We start from the raw sequence: 20,039 nt of genomic DNA, 5'->3' as shown, positions 1-20,039 counted from the left end.
TTATCTGGCCTACCCAAGGAACTGTGTGATTGTGGATCTTGGGTCACAAATGCCCTCATCAAAATTTTTAATTTGCAATAATTAGATAAAAAGAGATTTAAAGGTCCTATAAATCGAGCCTTAATTTGTTAGAACTTAAAAACTGTTTCATGTTTTCCAATACTGATAATGGAAATGAGGGTGGCAGAGAAAACTGATATCAATTGGGTTTAGGTTTGTAAATCTGCCTGCATTTTCAATCTTGCTGCTGGAGGCAAGTCTGTTCTTTCAGGCTTACTTTCCAAAAGTGCTTAGTGACTCTCAGGGCTGGAACAAACTGTACACAAGCCCCTCTGAATCCCTTTGAAGCCTTTCCATAACTACTAAAGCTGTGTCTATCCCATGCTTTCTGGTGGAGCTTCCAAGGGTTTGCTGTGCTCCAAGCCTTCTGCACTTCACCAGTGCCCTTGCCTCCACTATGGTTGTCCAGCCATTCCTTTCTGCAGCTGTTTCTCCCTGTCCCAAAAACCTCTGTGTTCCTCAGACAGGCTGTAACCTTAATCCAGTGATGGGCAGTGTCATGGACAAAATAGAAACAACTTGAGGAAAACTGATTGAATTAACTGCCAATTAAAAATAGCACAGGATTGTAAAAAGCAAACACAAAGATAAAACCACCTTTCTCCACCCCTCTTTTCTTCCCAGAGTCAACCTCACTCCTTCATTTCAGACTCCTCTACCTCCTCCTTACCCATGAATAGCTTAGGGGGATGGGGAATGGGAGCTGTGGCTAGTCCATGACAGCTCTTTGACCCTGACACCTCTGTCAGTGTCAGTGCAGACCCCCCACAGGCCACAGCTCCTGCCAGAAGCCTTCATAATAATGAAACAAACACTGTCCAAAATGTCAGCAGGATTGTAGGTGAGCTGACTGCTTACTGTAAGATGGTCATTTAAGGGCTGAATTCTAAATGTTTTTAATAACAAGTACAACAAGTAGGAACAGAACTGAAGTTAAAAAAAAAATCCAGCAACCCTTTGACCCCAGTAATGACGCTGACAAAAGAGGAAAAAACAACGCAAGTTGTTCCCTGTCTTTATGCTTATGATCTCTCTGATGCAGGATGATCCTGCTAAAGACAGCCAGCACTTTCAGATCTGGAATTCATAAAATTGCACAGCAAAAGAAGCCATATGGCTCATTGAGATTTTGCCCTCAAGTTTCCATATTTATATCACAACAGCTTGACATGAGTGAAAACCCTGCTGATTCCTAAAGTGGAATAACACAAATAAGCTTAACACATGGCTCGCAATCCTAAATGGAACTGACAGATGATCCAGTAATGCGGTACTTAATTTTCTTTACCTGGAGAGGCAGCTTTACCTTTGCATCTACCTTCTGTGCACTTCCTTTTCTCTTTACACTCATTCAAGAACCCATTTATCTGTTTTTCAGCCACACTTGCTTGAGTTCCTGCACATTGGAAAGAACTGTGCTTTGAGGAAATGGTCTTTTAAGATAAATCAGTGGGCTCAACACAAATCCTTTTTCCCTTCAGTGCAATCTCTAATGAGAGCTTGCCAAACAGATTTCTGAGCTAATGAAAACCAGCTCACTGAAGTCTGGAATCATTATTGTGGTACTTGAATTTTGCATTTCTCTCAAGATTATGAACTCTATCATCTCACTGCCATTATTGCTATTAGTTTCCTACCTCTACATCCTAAGCTTCCTCTTGCTTATTCACAAATACAGAGCACAGTTTTCTCACCCTGCAATTGCTTAAAAAAATTGTCAGTATTATCAATTATTTGTGTCTTTCCATGTTGTCTTTTCAGCAGAAGTCAGTGTGGTAATATCCCAAGGAGAACTAATGTTCCTAAGTCTTTTTTCCCATTTCTTAAAGATGACTTCATAAACTTTTCTTGATCAAGCTATCTGTAGAAGACATAGACAACAATATTTCTTTAAATGGTTGCCATTCCACTCTGTCTGATCTACTTGAATGATGTATCAATGAAGTTTTGCCTGTGACATTAATCAGATGCTTATCTTCCTATCAGCAGTGCTGGGAAAACTTTATCTGGGCCCCCACTGTTTTTGCCCCTGCTGCTGGAGTCCCCTAGTCACCTTTGATATGCTCTGGGTATCTGCTGGAATTGTCATTGGTGCTGTCATGGACAAGCAGCAAAAGCAAGCAAGCTCTGGTAATCAGTCAAACTCTGGTAATATCTTCCCCACACTAAGATCTCTGACATGGAAATAAACCTCATCCAAGATCAGGTCTGGTCGCCTGGTACCACTCTCCCTCGGAGAAGTGTGTTATCTGTCAACCTTTGCTTTGTTTTAGTGGTAGTGATGAGGATGCATGTGTCAGACTCAGACAGCTTACTTGGCCTTCCAGATAAAAGGAATCCTCTTCCAGCCTTCACAGCTGCAGAGTCTCTTTCTCCCCATGCCTGAGTGTATCCTCTGCCTACCCTGATCTTCTCTTCCCATCTGCTGCTGTGGGTATCAGGCTTTCTCACTTCAGGGAGCCTAAGAAAAACTTATTCACCTTTGATTTTGTAATCACTGCTCCTGTGTAGCCTATTCTTATTCACCAGGTCCTTCCCCTGGCCATATGGAAACTAAACCAGGATGCATGGAAAGGAACTCCCTCTCCTCCTTCCTCCCATGGTGTTCTGCAAATAGGAGCATGACTCTTCCTCAAGGTAGCTCCCCAGAAGGGTATGAATTTCAGTGAAATTTGAGTAGATTTGAAATTACATCAAAACTATTTCCTGACAAAAAATAGATTTCTCCCTTTTTAAGGATTTAGGGAAAACAAATTGCTTCTTTCATTCTAATTAAAATAGAGTGAAAAAAATTAAATTAACCTGAAATTTATAAAGAATGGTAAATGAAAATATGGCCATAAAGAAGTTTACCAAATCAGGTTAAGCCACATGGAATGATGTTAGTTGCTATTAATATTATAATCTTTTTAGAGCCTTGTTTCAAACAATATTCACCACTCTTTAATTAGATAGTCAATATCCTTTTTCTCCCACCCAGCTTTCGTGCATAGCATTGCATGAAAAATCTTTTTGTCTGCTACATTTGTCAGAAATGGCAAAGGTTTAATTTCTATTCTAACTGGAAGACTGGTAAACCAAAAAGATAATAAAATAACAAGACTCTCCATTTCACTCAGTTCTTTTCCCTGAATCAATTGATTTTTGACTGTCAGTGTTGAGATTAATAAGTAAAAAGACTATTCCCTTACTCAGAGAATCACAACTGTTGATATTATCTTAATACATTTTTGTTAAGTAATTACTTATTAATGCTAATCAATACAACAAGCAAGAAATCAATAAAATAAAATTGGATGAATTAATGTAGAATTATTTTTTTTAAAATGCATATTCACACAAAAATTAAGGGTGGATAGGAGTAGGCAGTGGTGATTGCACACTTGAAAAACAAGTTCACTTGCTGCTGTTGCTCTCATACCAGAATTTTTTTACAGAACTGTAAAAAAGAAGTATGATAAATCAAAGAGCAAACAGGTTGCAAGTTAAATTTTTTAGTAAAAATAGCTTAATCATAAAGCAGTTTTTATGTTTTCAGCTTTTTCTCTCACTTCCAAATATTTGTGAAAGAATTTCTGTACAAATATTTTTGTACAAATGTTTTACTGTAGCTGATTAATTTCAATACATCTATTTTGCTCTAAACATGAAACTTCTCACTTGATCTGAAAAGTTTCTGAAACAGCAGGTCTGTGAGAAAGAAATGCTGTGCCAGGAAAACAGTTTATAAACTGTCTTCTCTCCCTGACATATCAGAATTTTTAAATTCAGAGTAAAGAGTTAATGTTCACTAAACAGTTAAATGACAAAAAGAGAATGTCCAACAGATGAAATGTGAAAGAATCCATCACAGAAGTTTATAGTAGAGGAAATGTATTAGAATATCTGTATAGAGGCTTTGCCCCAGAGGTCCTGGTTGCCCTTGATGGGCTGCAGCTGTGATGTCCTTAATTGGGCTGCAGCTGTAACCAGCGAAGATGACCGAGATAAAAGGGGGCGGGTTAGCCAGTCAGGGAGAGCCTTGGAGGAGCCCTGAACTGAGAGAGAACAGCATGCAGAAGAAGGAGGAGTCTGTGAAGATTTGCAGCCGTGAGAATACACCCAAGAGGTATGGACTCTAGAAATACTAGAACAACAACAGTGGTGATCCTGGTGTGATAGTTAACAGAAGATAAGACAGCCAAGAGCTGTGGCGGCCAAGAGCTGCGACAGAACAGCCAAGAACTGTGGTGATAGTTGAAGATAAGACAGCTGAGAGCTGTGGTGGCCAGGAGCTGTGAAAGAACATAGCCTTTGGGTCAGGGAGCTGTGACAGAACATGGCCTTTGAGTAAGGAGCTATGTGGGTTGTACATGGCCTGTGAATCATAGAGAAATGTATGTATTGTAATTGAACATCTGTACAACTGTTAACTTGTGTAAAAGAAAAAGGGGGAAATATAGTAGAGGAAACGTATTTAAATATCTGTATAGAGGCTTTGCCCCGGAGGTCCCGGTTGCCCTTGATGGGCTGCAGCTGTAACTAATCAAGATAACTGGGATAAAAGGGGGCAGGTTAGCCAGTCAGGGAGAGCCTTGGAGGAGCCCTGACCTGAGAGAGAACAGCATGCAGCAGGAGTCAGTGAAGATCTGCAGCCATGAGAATACACCCAAGAGGTATGGACTTTAGAAATAATAGACCAACAACAGAAGTTTATTAATTAATAAGTTCAGGTCATCTTCACAACTGTGCTTATTTCCTTTAGACAGATTTAACCTTTTTGCTTGTTTAATTCTTGGCTACATTTTATTGATTGCAATAATGGATCGTCTTTAATGGGCAACTAAAGGCCTCTCTATTAGAATAAACCTGAACAAATCTCAAAAGTATGTGCACAAATAATGAAATTAAACAGCCTGAAGGACAATTTCCTTTACAGTTGCACAATATATTGCAGTAAGTATTATATGTATTTATCTAGATAATAGCATATAGTATGGTTCTCTATGAGCATACTATATATCAAAAAATGAATAGTTTATTTAGAAAATAATTTTTTTTTTTGTTTAGAAGTGAGAAGCATATTGCATGTTTAGAAATTTCATTCAGCTGATAATAAGTTTCCTTTTCTACTGTATTTGCTTATAATACTTTTAAGGTAGAATTTCTAAAAACCATAAATGGATGCTGAAAAAAGATTTTATTTTGCTGAAACAGACTGTCCTTTTAAGGCTCTTGTTAAAAGTCAAAAGCCTAATTTATAAAAATTACATAGAAAATAAATTGCCTGATATAAATTTCTATTTCTTCATGTGAAACCATTGATATTTGTTTTATTTGCTCAGCATAAATGTGTACATGAAATGTTTTGATGTGCAGTATTGAAGTTTCCTATAATCAAAAGTGACATCTCTTCAATGTTGTCATTTTTTAGGAAAATATTCTAATAAATAAAACATTTGCTACTAACATTTTATGGAATGAAATCTGACAACAGTTTTTCAAATTCAGCATTTTGCTGTAAAAGTATGGCCTGCAAAATGCATCTCCTTTCAGACTGATGGTAAAATTATGACAATATAGTGAAAATAAAACATCTACCAGAAAAACAAGTGTGTCATTTGGATGGCAATTTCCTAAATTATAACAAAAAGTCTGGCAATGGTGTTAAACACACATTCATGAGGACAAGAAACTTTCAAGAACTAGCAAGCAGGTAGCAGCACCCACACTGTGGTTTTGTGATCATAACGTCACTGCAATGGCATTGTTTCAGTCCTTTTAAACTTATCTTTTAACAACAGAGCTGAAAGACTCTTCTAACACTGAAATCAATCACTACTCTTTTCCAAGATAAATTAGACAATTGAATTCTTTACAATAAAAATAGATTTAGTTATGGGAAATAACCCAGTGTTCAAAGGCACTATAAAGTTACATAATGACATTCCTGCCCACGCCCCCCCAATCCCTGCCCCCAATCTATATGAAACTTACTAGTTTTCCCAAGATTATTCTTTTGAAATGAGTGGATACAAAAACTTTAATTCAAAAGTTATTTGATCACTTCAGAGAAATATGTGGTTTTGTTTTCATCACCTTTACACAGCTCAGTAGCTCTTGCTCCCAAAGGCTTTCATAGACTTTCCATAAAATCCCAGGAACACTAATGAGCAAGAAGTTCGATATCTAAAATCCGAGTTCCTTGCAACTGTAAATATTAAATGTCTTAATATTAAAGATAAAATTGTCTCTACTAAAAGTTCAAAACTTTGAGAAGCTTAGATGTACCTCTAAGCTTGCCATTATTTTAAAAACTGCCTGCTTGCCCTTATCTGCTACATAAGAAAACATTTCCACAACTAAGATGATTAAAGACTAGTAAAAGTAAATAAAAAACCCCCAAAAGTACCCTGAAAATGGGTAGGAAATAGAAAAAATAGGTGAAGCATGCATATTTTTATATTACTTGAAATTAAGCTGAGTATTGTAATATTTTAAAGACTTAACAAGTGTTTTCTTATACTTCAAGTTTATAGGAAATCCATTCTTTTCTTTGGAATCCAAATTCTACTTTCCATTAAAGGAATTGCTTTGAGATTCTATGTATAAAGAATGAAAAAACATTTTCTCTGAAATCCATACTAATTGAAAATCATATACTTTTTATTTTTAATGGAAGAATATTTGAAAAAAATACTTAGCACTTTTCAAGTAAAAATGCAGTTTCTTAATTATATATGATAATGCAGAGCATGCAGCAGTGCTTAAAGAGAGTATGAGAAAGACCCACATCACAAATTTTAAATGAAGATCACACAGAGGTGTATATATTATTGCTCCATACCTGTATAAATTTCTGTAAAAATAGAAGAAAGCAGAAATTGAATATATTATTTAGAAACAGATTTTCTTCAAAATATGCAAGTTTATAATGTATAAACAATGAAGATATATCTGTATCCACATTTGTGAATTTCACATTTCACATAAAAACATGCTTCACTCTTTCTAAGAAACCAAAAGAATTCCACAATGGAAAACAATTAATAAAAATCTATTTCAGACTGAAATATATGGGAATGCTTTTCTTTTCATTCTTTATTTTATCTGCAATAGCATTCAACTGAAATTCATATTAGGTGTGGAAAACTTACAGAAAACTTGTGTCAAACTTATGTTTTCCTTATGGCTGAGGACTTGTGGATGTCAATAATGAATTGCAATAATGGCTGCCTTTAGTTTTGGTGGTCAAATTCTTCTTTGTTCCAAGATCACACTTTCATTTTCTTAAAATTTGAGTGGTTAGAGAGATATTATTAATAGCATTTGATACCAAGATTATAATTTTATTACTTTTAGTTTTTGTATTAGCAGATGACCCTATGCCATAAATAGGCTCACTATGTAGAAAAATGAAGCTAAAAACATTTGCATCAATGGTCAAAAAAACCCCTCTGAAATTCGGTAAACTGATCTTTGAGAAGCAGCAATGCCTTCATAATTTGCAGGGCAGCCCTGGAAAAGGTAACCATGTTTTAAGTCTTTAAAAATGGTGGTTTGCACATGCTTTCTGGAAAAATATGGGCCAGATTTCCATTTGCAATGAATTGAACTTGTATCATCTCCATAACTTAAATCTGCTTTCCAAATAGAGATCTTGAACACCATTCTCACAGAATGCATGATGAAATTCAAACCTCTTATCAGCTGTAGGTGACCGGATTTACACATGAAGTATTCCCAGATTACTCATGGCTGTAAAGGTTTAGAGAATTTTTCTTGTGGATCAAGATGTGTCCCAAGGTGCAAACTAAAAGCAGAGTTGAGACTGCAGCACTTACCTCGCTGAATCTGTATGGACAGAGTTAAGGAAGCACAGTTTTTAGAGATGCTTTTGTGTTCTCAGGGCTATTCTGAAAGGCCACAGATCTCCTACAAACCTTGGCATAACTGCCAGACCCTTGTGGATATCTAACATACCCAAAAGCCCCTAAATAGATACTAGAAATGGCTAGGAAAAAGGCTTTCTCTCTGAATTGTTTCATTTTGGAGACAGAAGCAGATGAGAGTATTCATTTAGATGGCAGCTTTTAGGAACAATATAAAATGGAATAGAAATATCTGAAAAAAAATCCAAAATCCTGCAGTGACTTCATAAATGAGCCAAAAGCAAGTCCCAGCTCATACTGATTTCCATTCAGCCATTACATATCCTTTATTGTTCAAAGGCAATACATGTTTTTTTGGTAATATAGCCCAAATATGGACACCCTGCTTCTCTTCCCTCAAAAAGCTCCTATGTGATAAAGACTGCCCTTCATATATCTATGCATCAGTTTCATTTTTTCCCCCTAATAAAATTTTATTTGGCTGCTCAGTGTCAAGAGAGTGGCAAAACAAGATAAAACCTGATGTTGAACATAGTATAGTGGTTTATGGTCTAACACACTGTTATGCTAGAAAGAGCCAGAGGTCTTGCAAACCTGCCTGTTTGCATAGGGCTTGGCACAGGAGAGACTGAGGTTTGGCCTATGAACACTGGAAAAGTAATTGCTCCATTATCTCTACTCCAGCTTTTTGCCTTCATGAGCACTTACATTTCTTACTTATTATCTGTTTTGTAATTAGCTGTTCTCATAATAGAGTGTCCTGTGATGAAATCTTCATTATTACTCTTGTTTTTTGATAGACTTAAGCTTTTTTTTTCTGCTGAGTTGCCTTTCTTACTAGTTTACTTTCTTTATAACATGTTTGATGGTCAATTACCATTTTTGCTTTGATCTTAATTGGAACACATTTGGAGACGTGTCATTAAGGCTGCAAGAAGTAAGTAGACATTTCCTCAGAACTGAATTTCAATTTTCCTCTACAATTGCGTATATTTGGTTTAAAAGGTCATACCTATTAGGAACCAGACAAAATACATACAGTGCAGTTTTTGAAATGAGTCATGTAAATAATTTGGATCAAACAACAAAAATCTTTGCTCCATTTATTAAAAACAAGCTACTAAACAACTGCTGGTTTTTCTCTTTTTTTTTAAAGACAAAATATCATGCCAACTCTCATAGGACTATCACATATTCAATATACAGTCTCTAATTGAAACTAGAATTTTAATGCTTTCTTCCTTCCTGAGCTTTCTTTGGGAAGAGCAGATTACTGGCTCACTCCATGTGTTACTGAACTGAGCTGCTATGTTAGAAATGCTGTTAGTTTTGCCTTTGCTTTAAATACAGGTGTAGAAAATGGGGAAAATTTGCAGTCCTGGTGTGGGACTGCAAGATGTGCTCTTAGAGTTCAATAATACCAAAGAAGAAGAAAACAGCCTTTTAAGTCTTACTTTATCTTCTGTAGAAATGAGCTGGTCTACAAACTGTAGTGAGATCATTCACCTTGTGCATGATAAGAATGCTGAAAGCAGCTTGCCTGATACAGCAGCAAACTCGCTCTGCTACATTCTCAGCAAGGACTGTTGTCTAATAGTTGTGAGTAACTTCATTGATGTGCCTTAAAAATGTTGGCATTTCAAAGCTCTGAATAATGAGGTTCCATAAATCACTATGAACTTGACAGTTAAAAGAATATTTGAGTATCCTCAATGTTCTTACAAAACACTAAAACCACCAATAAAAACCAGCATGGATAGGAATATAGACAAAGCTATAGCTTTATTAATTGCAGTGGTTTTGGATATGTTTGAATTTTTAATGGGACAGCTCAGTGTTTTCTGACAGAGCTATGGGAACTTTCATTCTACCTTCTGTGAAGTTGTTAGGACCCCTAAATGAGATACAGCCTCATCATGTTTCTCACTCCTTCTGATCTCTGCCAAGGACTTAACACCAATTCTCTAATAACTGTGATTCTTTTATAGAACGACTTCAATTTTAGAATCAATATCATAGTCAAAAAGTTAGTATAATAGCTTCCCAGCTAGGACAGTCTAATGGAATCAAACTCTTAATAATATTAAGAATATTAAAATATTTTATTTTTCTAGCATCCAAATCAAGTTTATCTTCATTCCTTCTCCCAGTTCCAGTTGCTTGTCAGCAGCAAATGCAACAGCTTCTCTCTCCTCTGTTTCTGAAGAACTTCAAAATGTCCACTGATACAGAATTTCTGATATACACGACTATCACTGTTGTACCTCATTTATGATACAAAACAGGTGGAAGTGGAGTCATTTATGAAATGTGTATTTTCAGGTACTTATATATTACAACCAAGCAGAAGCAACTGTACCAGACATATTAAGGATAAATCTTATATATAAAGAACATCACACTGCAGTGAATGTAAGTGGCAGCACAGCCATTTCAGCTTTAAAGCATGAGGTGTAATAATGACTTGTACTAAACAGCTTAGTGGCAGAACACTGCTGAAAGCCAACAGAAGCAAAGAACTGGACTTTTAAAAGTGTCTTGTCATGTTTGATTAATTAAAACATATTCACAAACACATACAGTACTTCTGCCATAGATAGCTATTATAAATGGCAAAAGCATATTATACAGACCTAGGTGCTATATTTTTTTCTCTGTTTACCTTAGTCAGGGCACAGGCTCAGAGAGGCTCACTAACCTTTAGGATTTCTGTGGTATTACACAGGAATCTCTTTCTCTTACCAGATTAATAACATAATACGGTATAGATTTTCTTCTGTTAATCAAATCTTGAGCTTCTCCAAATCAAGGTCAAAAGAATTATGATGTAAAAGTACAGGGATATTAAGTTCATTATTTTGCACCATTTCAGGACTGCAGGTAAAACTGAATAATTTTGGAAAACAGAAAATCAATTTTCAACTCCACAAGGATAAGGAACTTTGCTGAAATAGGATGAAAATACTTCAGCTATTATACTTAGTAATTAGAACATTATTAGATGTTGACAAGGTTGTTATTTCATATCTGAAAGTCTTATAGGTTCATTCAGTTTTCCCTTGAATTACGCATAGGTGGACTGCTAGTACCTTCAAGCTGTTAGTCTGAATATTTGGAAAGTCAAAGGTAGTAATTTCAGTGGCAAAAATTCCAATGAAATACTAGAATTTATAGAAAGACCATGATCTACACTGCATGGGAGGAAATCTACTCTCAGGGGAACACTGGTAGAGAGGAATGCATTAGTTTTGTTAGGGTTACACCAGCAGCATCAGAAGATATAATTCTCCAGTGCTCTGTATTCACATTATGAAAGTTGGATTTTCTAAAAAAAGAGTTGGTGCCCACAGGAGAAGTAGAACTTCATTCACATATCAGACTTTTACAGTTAAGTCTCACAACCTGGACCACAGACATTTGAAGAAAAATTTAGCTATAATTCATTGTCCAAGTATCAATTTTCTTAGAAGCCTTTGATGACTTCCATTATTCTATGCAACCCAATGGAATGAGTTAAAACATTTTTTTCTAAGTAGACAAATCTGTGCTTTGAAAAAATGAAACAAAGAAACCCACTGCTCCTCCCAAGAGAAATACAAGAAACTATGAGTACACAGTAATACCTTAATTAAATTTCTGATGAATTTTCATATGTATATAAATTTTTTATAAAAGTTTTTAAAATATAAAAGTATTAATTCAGGATATTTTAAAGTTTACCAAATGTAAAAAATGAATAGCAGCTATCTTGCTCTCAGAAGACTTGAAATGGGAAGAAAGCAAAAATTTGTTTAAAAACCATGAGGAGATGAAGGAGGAAAAAAAAGAAAAAAATCAAAACTTTCTGGTCATAATCTTCCTTAGTCTCCTTGTTAAAATAAAGAAATAAAAATAGTCAAGGAAATTAAACCAAAAGCAAGATAAATGTATGTAAACCAGTTTCTATATATAGAATCAATTTCTAGCTTAATCTGACAGACTATCTTTTGTATGAATGCACCTGAATGCCCAAATCATGCTCTGAATCATCATTCCTTATTTCCATGTTCGATATACTGGGCATATGCTGTACATCTTCTGATCAACTGGTACATGTTCCTGATTTATGTTCCTAATAATAGTGCATGCCCTTCAAGTCAGATTTTGTAATGGGGCAATCAAATCATTGCAATATTCTATGGAAATATATCTTCAGATTGCTTTCCAGGTAAATGACAGCATTCATAATACAGCATTTATTGTTTTCCGCTAAGAATATCTGAAGCAAGAAAATCTGTGAAAATACTCAAAACCAAAACAGGTGTTCCTATATAATTTTTGCCATTAACATTATGCATGTACCTTCTTAACTAAGTGATTCTGTAATCTGTAATTAGTGCACACAAAGCTATTCATTAAAATGCCCTGAATATATCCAGACAATTAAAAAGCATAGTTTAACTAGACATTATGTTGGCTTACTGTGAATCTGTTAAAGGATACATTTACAGCAGTTTAACACTAAATAAACAGATGGTGTGCGACAGAGGTAGCATTTTCATATAAACCTAATCTACTTTTATTTATACCCATATAAATCCAGACAAAATCAGTATAAGAATTTGATATTGGAAGGTGTTGACTAAAGCTGTAAAAAAGTAAACAGCCTCAGACATCCAGTACCAGAAATATTATCATAGAATGGAGTCATAGAATCATTTAGGTTTGACCTAAATGACCTCCAAGGTTATTGAGTCCAATGTCTGACCAATCACCACCTTGTCAATTAAACCACAGCACCAAGTGCCATTTCCAGTCTTTTCTTGATCACGTCCTGGGATGGCAATATTGGTACTTCCCTCAACAGCCTATCCAATGCTTAATCACCCTTTCAGTGAAGAAATTCTCCTGGTATTATACTTGAACCTTCCCTGGTTCATCTCTTGTCCTGCTGATGCCTGCTTGGGAGAAGAGGCCTACCCCCACCTTGGTACAATCTCCTTTCAGGAAGTTGTAGAGAGTGATATGATCATCCCTGAGCCTCCTCCTCTACAAGCTAAGCAGCCCCATCTTCCTTCTCCTGGTGAGACTTACTTACACTCCAGAACCTTCACCTGCTCTGTTGCCCTCATGGGCACACACTCCAGCCCCTCAATGCCTTTCTTGCAGTGAGGGGCCCAGAACTGGACACGGGATTTGAGGTGTGGCCCTGCCAGTGCCAAGTACAGAGGGACAATCCCTGTCCTGCTCCTGCTGACCACATTATCGCTGATACAGGCCAGGATTTCCCTGCCCTTCTTAGCCACCTGGGCAGACATGTTCAAGCTCTGTCTACCCCAGGTTCTTTCTGCTAGGCAGCTTTCCAGCCACTCTGCCCACAGCTTGTAGGGATGAATAGGGTTTCTGTGTAGGACCCTTCACTTTGTCTTATTGAACTTCATAACACTGACCTTGGCATACTGAACCAGCCTGTCCTGATCCCTCTGGAAGTTAGCCTTTCTAACTTCCAACAGATCAACAATCCCACCCAATTTGGTGTCATCTGCAAAGTGATTGAGGGTGCCCTTGGGCCCTTCACAAAGATCATTGACAAAGATACTAAACAGGACTGGACCCAATATTGAGTCCTGGGCAGCCCCACTAGTGACTGGCCATCACACAGATGTGACTCCATACACCACCATTCTCTGAGCCTGGCCATCCAGCCAGTTTTTAACCCAGTGAAGAGTGCCCCTGTCTTAGCCATGGATTACCAGCTTCTCCACAAGTATGCTCTTGGAGACAGTATCAAAGGCTTTGATGAAGTACAGGTAGAAAACATCCACAGCCCTGATGTCACTCACCAGGTGGGTCATCTGGTTAAAAAAGATCAGGTTGGTCAAGCAGGACCTGTCTATCCTAAACCCACATGTCTGGGCCTGAACCCCTGGTTGTCCTGTATGTGTCATGTGATCACACTCACGATAATCTGTTCCATGACCTTGCCAGATACCAAGGCCAGGCTGACAAGTGTAGTTCCCCAAACCCTCCTTCCAACCCATTCTGAGAATAAGCATCACACTGGTCAACCTCCAGTCATTTTTGACCTTCCCAGTTAGCCAGAACTGATGACAAATGATGGACAGTGTCTTGCTGAGCTCTTCTGGCAGTTCCTCAGTACCCTCAGGTGGATCCCATCTGGCCTTATAGACTTGTGAGTGTCTCAGTGGCACAGCAGGCCATTAACTACTTCCTCCTATAATGTTCTCAGAGGATCTCAGTTACATTTTATGAGTCCTGCCAGCAGGACTTACCTTTTCCATAAAGAATATGAGACACTGCTAGTCTGTTGAAGGATGACTACAGAAAGGTTGACTTTCTGAATTTTTAATTACTTACTTAAATAGCTAAATGAATACCAAAATCTGCTGGAAATCCGGTTCCTTTTGCAAGATGTACTCAAAAGACCAGTATTTCTAACCATGTACTGAAAATTATTTTACATCTTCCTGCACAGAGGCAATTCTGCTAATGCAGTATTCATTTACTTGTTACTGTACTGGATTTTATTCAGTAGAGCATAAATAAAAACTAACAAAAATGACAAACTAAATTTTGACCATTAATTAAAATAATAAGAACAAACATGAGTGCTTGTTCATGAGCTCATGAAAAATGAATTTTATTCAACCATCTTCCCTATAGGGGAAAAGTCCTGCTGTCTCAACATACCAGGAAAATTGTCTTTTAATGATTGTTCTGGAATCCTTAGTAAGTATCATTATATTGAACTGCTGGAGGAAAAATGTGTTTATATTTAATTTACAAATCAATAGGTGCTTTTAATTGAGACTATCACTTGAACTATATTTGCTCAAGAACACCACACAATTTGTTTCTTTAAATTATTTTAGCAGTAAGAGTTTAAATTTAGCTGAAAATTTTATTTATATGAAAAATTTATATGAAAACTGTCGCAATAACTTTGCAATTTAAGTGTATTTCTTTTAAAGCATCATAAGAAATAATCACACAGTTTGTGGATTCCAGGATAGCTATAAATTGCTTTCTAAAAATGATAAAATAGAATTGGAGAGAAAACTGCGTAGAAAATCAACCAATCTTTGTGATGGCAGCTTAATGGGTACATACCTCCTATTACCTATGTAAATAATTTTATTCTGTTAACAAACTGATTTTAAAGTATCAATTTTGTTTAATAAAGAAACACACCTAGCAGATGTATAAACAATGATCCCTTCACCTTAGTTGCAGCTGAAGGCATATATAGGGCTGGTCACTTTGAGAACTTTCTTTGGGGAAGTGAAGGACTATTAATGCTGTAGGAACACTGAAATGCATTTAAACAAGTGATAGAAATGCCTTATAAAGTTAATTATGTTTGCTTTCCCCTCTCCCTTGATATTCATTACCTTTAAACGGAGCCACACATTGGCAGAAATAATTACCAGGCTGGTCAATGCAGGTGGCTCCATTCTTGCAGGGAAATGAAGCACACTCATCTATATCTGTTTCACATCTTGCACCTTTGAAAAGATGAAAATTTTCAACACTTACTAAAAAATCAGGTGCCAATTTCTAATTAATTTGCACCATAAAAATCTCTAGCAACTTGTGAAGATAAGCTAACATACATCAGCCAAACAAACAGCCACACTACTAATTTCAATATCCATTCTGTTTTTATAACCACAAATACATACCGACTTATTTCTGAGTTACTAAATGGTAACTAGTCTTCCTTATGTGTCCAAGCTTTGAAGGCCTTTTTAAATGCAGACTAATTTATCTTGTGCTATGAGGTTTACAGATGCAGTCAGTGTTCCGGTTAGTTGGAATGCAAATTAAACATTAGACCAGGGCAGATAAAGAGAAATGACGATAAAACACAAGCAAATTAGTCAATAATGTCTTAATGGATGCTTTGTGCACTACCTGGCTGTGGAAAAAAAAAAAAGGTTTGCTATGAAAACAACTCACCAGTAAAACCAGGTAGACAGACACATTTATAGCCACCAATAAGGTCTGCACATGATGCATTATGAAGACATGGAGAACACTGACATTCATTTATATTTGCTTCACAAGTTGTACCTATAAATATAGAATCAAGGAAAGGGGAAAGAAGTTATTCCATGGCACCTTTAGGTAAGGACCAACATTTATTTTAACTGAATATAACTCACATATCAGAATCTATTTGACACCTTTTTAATATTCAGATCTGGGTGTTTATGACAGATGTTAATCTTCTGAATGCTTAATTTGTTCACTAATTTTTCAAAAACGTTAAAAGTACAGTAATCAAACAGTTAACTAAGGCTTAAAGCAGAAAATTTTCTTATTATATAAATATAGAAGAACAGAAACCGTATTACAGTAAGTATAATAGACAGCATTGCAGTGGTATTAGAGGAAATGCTTCTTATGTTCATGATAAGGCAAAAGATGTACTTCCAAAAAACTATGAAAAAGAAATCTGTTATAGAAAAGAAGAAAATTTATTCCAATGTAGACTATAAAAACCCCCCATAACTACTCAAAGTATAAAAATACTTCATTGCTAATATTTGTCAGTGAACCAAATTCTTTATCATTTGAAGAATAATTGAAAAATTGCATCAATTGCATGATTTGGGAAGTTAAAAGCATTTAAAGAAATAAAAATGCAAGTGATAATTCTTCTGAATAGATGAGTGGTAGAAATTACTATTTTGCACTGGGACATTTGAATTATGGATTGATTTGTATTTTAATGATTAAATATCTATGATGTTTAAAAAATGAAGCTTTAAAAAGAAAATGGATACACTTTAAATTCCTGATCCAAGCTGAAAGGATAGCTGCAGCTATTAATGCACCCACTTATCAAAGCTAATAAATTTTTCATATAAATTGTACAAATATGACAAAGCCAAAACCTTTACCACACAGTTGGATTTTTTCTCAATTTGAGGATATTAAAGCTTCAAAATATTTTAAAAGCTTGCAGAAAAAAGTATCCCCAATTCTCAGAATTCACTGAACCCCACAGATCCATTTTCAACAGCCAAGACACCAGTTAGCAGAAAACACCTAGTTCCATGCTATCATGAAAACAAAATGGGTAATTTAGTCAAGATATGCTTCTTCTAACTGACATGTTTATGACTTCATATGACACCCATGTGTGAATACATGCGTTTCATCTGATGCTTAAAAAAATGGTGTAAAACTCTGAGTAGGTTTACAAAGTTATCATTCTGTGGAATTTTTTTTACCTTCAAATCCATCCTGACAGATGCAACTGAAGGCATCCAGATGATCAACACAAGTAGCTCCATTGTGACAAGGGTCACTAAGACACTCATCGACTTCAATCTCACAGTTATGACCTGGAAACAAGTGGAAGATTAATTTCATTAGAACACACCACTGGTGAATCATCAGCACAAGCAGCAACAACAAAATGAAATAACTGAGTTTAGGTACAGGGAGCTTTTAACAATGAACCATAAATTGTCTTTGGGGAATTTATTTCTTTTTGATTAAAGGAAAAAAGCAAAATGAATATAATGTTGAACAAAGATTTTATAGAGTCCTTACAGATGTAATCAAAAACTTGCATATTTTCATATTTTAAGGGCAAGAAAGCCTTGAGTTTTCATAAAACATTGCAAATGTAAATATGGTTTCTAAGGGAAAAAAAATAAAATAATATGCTCTTTCTCTATTATATTATTTTTTTTTCATTAATTTATTAATTTGTGGCTTCGTTTTAAAGATCAGAACAGCAAGTTAAGAGATATGCAGTCCTCTCAAGATCTCAATTCCTCTGGTTGTCTGTGTCCTCCCTTGAGGGAGATATAAGAGTCATCTTATTCCTGCTTTTGGAGCCCTCTCAACGTCCGTGGAGTTAGACAGGATGGATCTGGGTAGCACAGGTGATCTGCCACTCAGGGAATTCCTACTGCCCTTGATTATTTCACCATATAGTTGATCAAAAATATCTGTATATGTATCTAGAAAGATTTTTTTTTCTTTTACACTGGCGTCTGAAAATACTATGTCAGTATGCTGACATAGCCAAAATAATTTTAATCTAGTCAGTGTAATGACAATGGCCTGCAGGGTAGATGCAAACATGAGTAGTTAAACCTTCCCAGGATCTTGGATGTATGTTTGGAGTTGAGACCCTCTTAGTTCAGCCTTACTATTACAGAGAGCACAAAGGAGTTAAATTAAGGCCAACTTGCATATTGGCTGGGAGTTTAAATCACATCAGTGTAAGACAGACACTGTGTCTAAAATAGTATAAAGAGTAATTGGAGTGGAAATAGACCCTTGTAGTCAGTATTTTTACAGCTGAATACTTTTACTCAGCCAAGTACTTTTGTGTGTCAGGAAACAAAAGCTGTTTCTGCCTGAATCAGAGGCACAGTGCTAAATTATCTGTTGCTACTTTTGAACAAACTTCTATTCTCTGGTTTAGGACTGACTGAAACATGTTAAACAGCACTTCTATGAACTTACCTATAAAGCCAGGTGCACAGAAACAGAGATAGCCACCCACAGTGTCTTTACAGATGCTGGAGACCCCGCATGGTTGTGATAGGCAGGCAGCAACACTAGCTTCACACAACTCACCAGTAAAACCTGTTGAAAAATAGAGTAACAGAAGACTTAGGAAATTTATTAAAGTTAATCTGAGAAAACAGACGAGTGACAGACCAATTAAATGTGTACTGTTCCTATGTTTTAAAATCTTATTTAGAATAGCGTAAAATATTCAAATTTCCTTGAAAGTTTAAGTTTCATATACAAAACAACTCTAAATGGAACAAAGTCATAGTTATAAAGTCAATGATAAAGCTATACTTCAAATTATAATAAAAACCCTTCAAAATACAATGGGCATCAAGGAAATAATAATTTTCATTGATGATAGAACTTTTGTTTTTGAACATACACAATAAATAGTTGCAAGAAAATAATCTTTGTTAGACTGATTATTTTTCAAACCACATTAATATATTTAACTATGTGATATAAAGCAGTTGAAAAATCAATCCATATGTGTGGAGTTAGTATCCAAATGCTGAATATAAACAAAAAGTTTCAAATTTTAGACATTTCGGTTTGGTCATAAAAACTTAGTGAGCTAAAGCATAAGAAGTACAGTTTTCTGGTCTCCTATTAGCTGAGCATTTAAAATTTTCTAAATATTTTTAGTGCAGCAAAGATCAAAACAGACTAGACCAATTTATTATAATTTAACAAGTGCAGCATGGAAAGCCACTAAAGACTTAAACCAGAGATTTGGTTAAGTGAGTTAAACATAATGAATTCCAGTGTCTTACAAACTTAGACACTAAGTCTGGCTGAAGATCTGAACTTCACATTTAATTTAAAAATATATTTGTAAAGAAATGCCATGCTTCAGCAGCATAGGTATTGCCATGACAGATTCCAGTGTACCATTGAGGTTCCTCATATCTGACATTGTGTTAGTCAAATTTTTAGACAAAGAGGAAGACTCTTTGGTCAAAGATGTTCAAATAAATCTGCATTCCTACTGTATGCTGTGATAGCTTTCAAAACTAAACATAACCTAGTTTTAATAGTGTTTATTAAATGCAGTTGACTATAATAAATAATTACAAAATTTCATAAGTTCAGTACTGCATGGACCTAGTCTTTAAATGACAGGAAATGGAAACCGTGTTCTTAAGGCATGACTGAAGACCTTCTGATCTGGAAGAAGTTTTAACTTTAGAACATCTTGTTACATGAGGGAAGACAGCAGCTTCTGACCATCAGGGTAAATTGCTGGAACATGCTGCACTTTACAAATTCTGGCTTGTTGAACAGCCCTTTGAGGCATAAATACAAGGCAATGCATATTAAAACTGCCCTACACATGCAGTCATTTTCGTTTCTAAATCAGTAGATGCAGAAAGGTGACTTTAAGCTGTGTTTCAATTCCATCCTAAACACCAGCCATGCAACATTCTTGCACAGCTGAAGTTTTCCTTCTTGTTGAGTGCCATTAAAAATTTAAGTCTCTCATTTTGCCTTTGTAAATAGCTCTTAACATCTGCATAATGAAGTACTACATAAACCTAATATAAAATATTAGTATAAAGAAAT

General features: G+C 35.8%; 1 protein-coding gene across 1 annotated transcript in view; it reads right to left on the bottom strand.

Moving 5' to 3' along the window:
• EYS (eyes shut homolog) overlaps nt 1-20,039 on the bottom strand; it is a 791,734-nt gene that overhangs the window by 476,206 nt on the left and 295,489 nt on the right. Inside the window, exons 16-19 of the mRNA XM_071445583.1 lie at nt 18,423-18,545; nt 17,171-17,284; nt 15,891-16,004; nt 15,323-15,436 (exon numbers count right to left, since the gene is read on the bottom strand). Of these exons, the coding sequence (XP_071301684.1) occupies nt 15,323-15,436; nt 15,891-16,004; nt 17,171-17,284; nt 18,423-18,545 (465 nt within the window). The remainder of the gene's footprint in view (nt 1-15,322; nt 15,437-15,890; nt 16,005-17,170; nt 17,285-18,422; nt 18,546-20,039) is intronic.

Source organism: Agelaius tricolor, unplaced genomic scaffold (genome assembly GCF_023055355.1).
Source record: "Agelaius tricolor isolate 1412-34295 unplaced genomic scaffold, bAgeTri1.0.p SCAF_1, whole genome shotgun sequence".
Lineage (NCBI taxonomy): Eukaryota > Metazoa > Chordata > Aves > Passeriformes > Icteridae > Agelaius > Agelaius tricolor.
This window is presented reverse-complemented; position numbering and strand designations above follow the sequence as displayed.